Here is a 1,009-nt window from a genome sequence, read left to right as displayed (position 1 = left end):
CCGTCCGGTCGCGAGCCGGCGAACACTACTGCAGCGCCACCGCGCCTCGCTTCGGTAGCAGCGCTGGTTGCTTGGCCTAGCCGGCCCGGCCGCCATGGACGGGCATTGCCCCGCCGGCGCCTCTATTGTGAGTAGGCGCCGGGCACGGCACACGCCACGCCGGGTCGCGCCTCGCGCGCGAGCGCCACTGCAGCGCGGCAGACGAGTACCGCTGCGTGAGGCGCAGCGCGGCCGCCGGTGCTGAAGTGGAGCAAGGTCACCGCGCCGAGCAGGCCAGGCCGCGACTTTGGGGTAGTCCCCGCGGCGCGTGCGTGCGCGCGTGCGTGCGTGAGCTCGCGTGTGGAGCCGCGGCTGACTCAGCACGGCCCCGGGATTTGGCGGCGCATGCATATAAGATGCCTAAGCGTAAAAGCGCGTGCTTTCCCTTCCGGATAATGTCATTCATGTTCTATCGTTACTCTTCCCAAGGCACTCTGCATTGCAACCAGCACGGTTGGTAGCCTATCTCACAAATAGTAATGTGTTTTGGTATTTCGTAACATTACAGACAGAAATATATCATTCTGTTTTCGTCATTCTGATGTTAACTTACGGAATAGGTTCGGTTATTTCCTGCATCTGCTCCACAAGTTCTCACCTCTCTTTACTGCGGTTTCTCAGGATGCTGAGGATGCACCGGTCGCTATTGGTCGTCGCCGCCGTCCTCGTGCTCGGAGCGGCGCCCTCCGAGCAGGCGTCCTGGGAGCCCTGGGCGCCGCACGACGCCGACCTCGAGGACCTCGGGAGCCTCATGCCGGCAGAGATGTTGACGGCGGCCTCGTCGTCTTCCGGGAAGGTGTCGGTGCTGCCGAGCAAGGCGCCGCTGGGCTGGTCGTGGAACGACCTGAGCACGTCGCTGCAGCGCTGCGAGGCCTCGCGCGGCACCGAGTCCGCCTTCATGCGCCTCATGGAGTCCGTCCTCGGCCAGACGGACCACCTGCAGGACCCCCTGCGGCAGCACGCCAAGCGA

The 1,009-nt window shown here is 64.3% G+C and overlaps 1 protein-coding gene across 1 annotated transcript in view; it reads left to right on the top strand.

Moving 5' to 3' along the window:
- Positions 1-1,009, top strand: part of LOC127749861 (uncharacterized) — an 11,530-nt gene that overhangs the window by 10,277 nt on the left and 244 nt on the right. The window contains exon 2 of the mRNA XM_052269761.1: positions 661-1,005. Coding sequence (XP_052125721.1) covers positions 661-1,005 — 345 coding nt within the window. The remainder of the gene's footprint in view (positions 1-660; positions 1,006-1,009) is intronic.

The sequence above is a fragment of the Frankliniella occidentalis genome, unplaced genomic scaffold, assembly GCF_000697945.3.
Source record: "Frankliniella occidentalis isolate FOCC.00 unplaced genomic scaffold, Focc_3.1 Scaffold101, whole genome shotgun sequence".
Classification (NCBI taxonomy): Eukaryota; Metazoa; Arthropoda; class Insecta; order Thysanoptera; family Thripidae; genus Frankliniella; species Frankliniella occidentalis.
The sequence above is the reverse complement of the archived record's forward strand: the minus strand, read 5'-3'. Positions and strand labels throughout refer to the sequence as shown.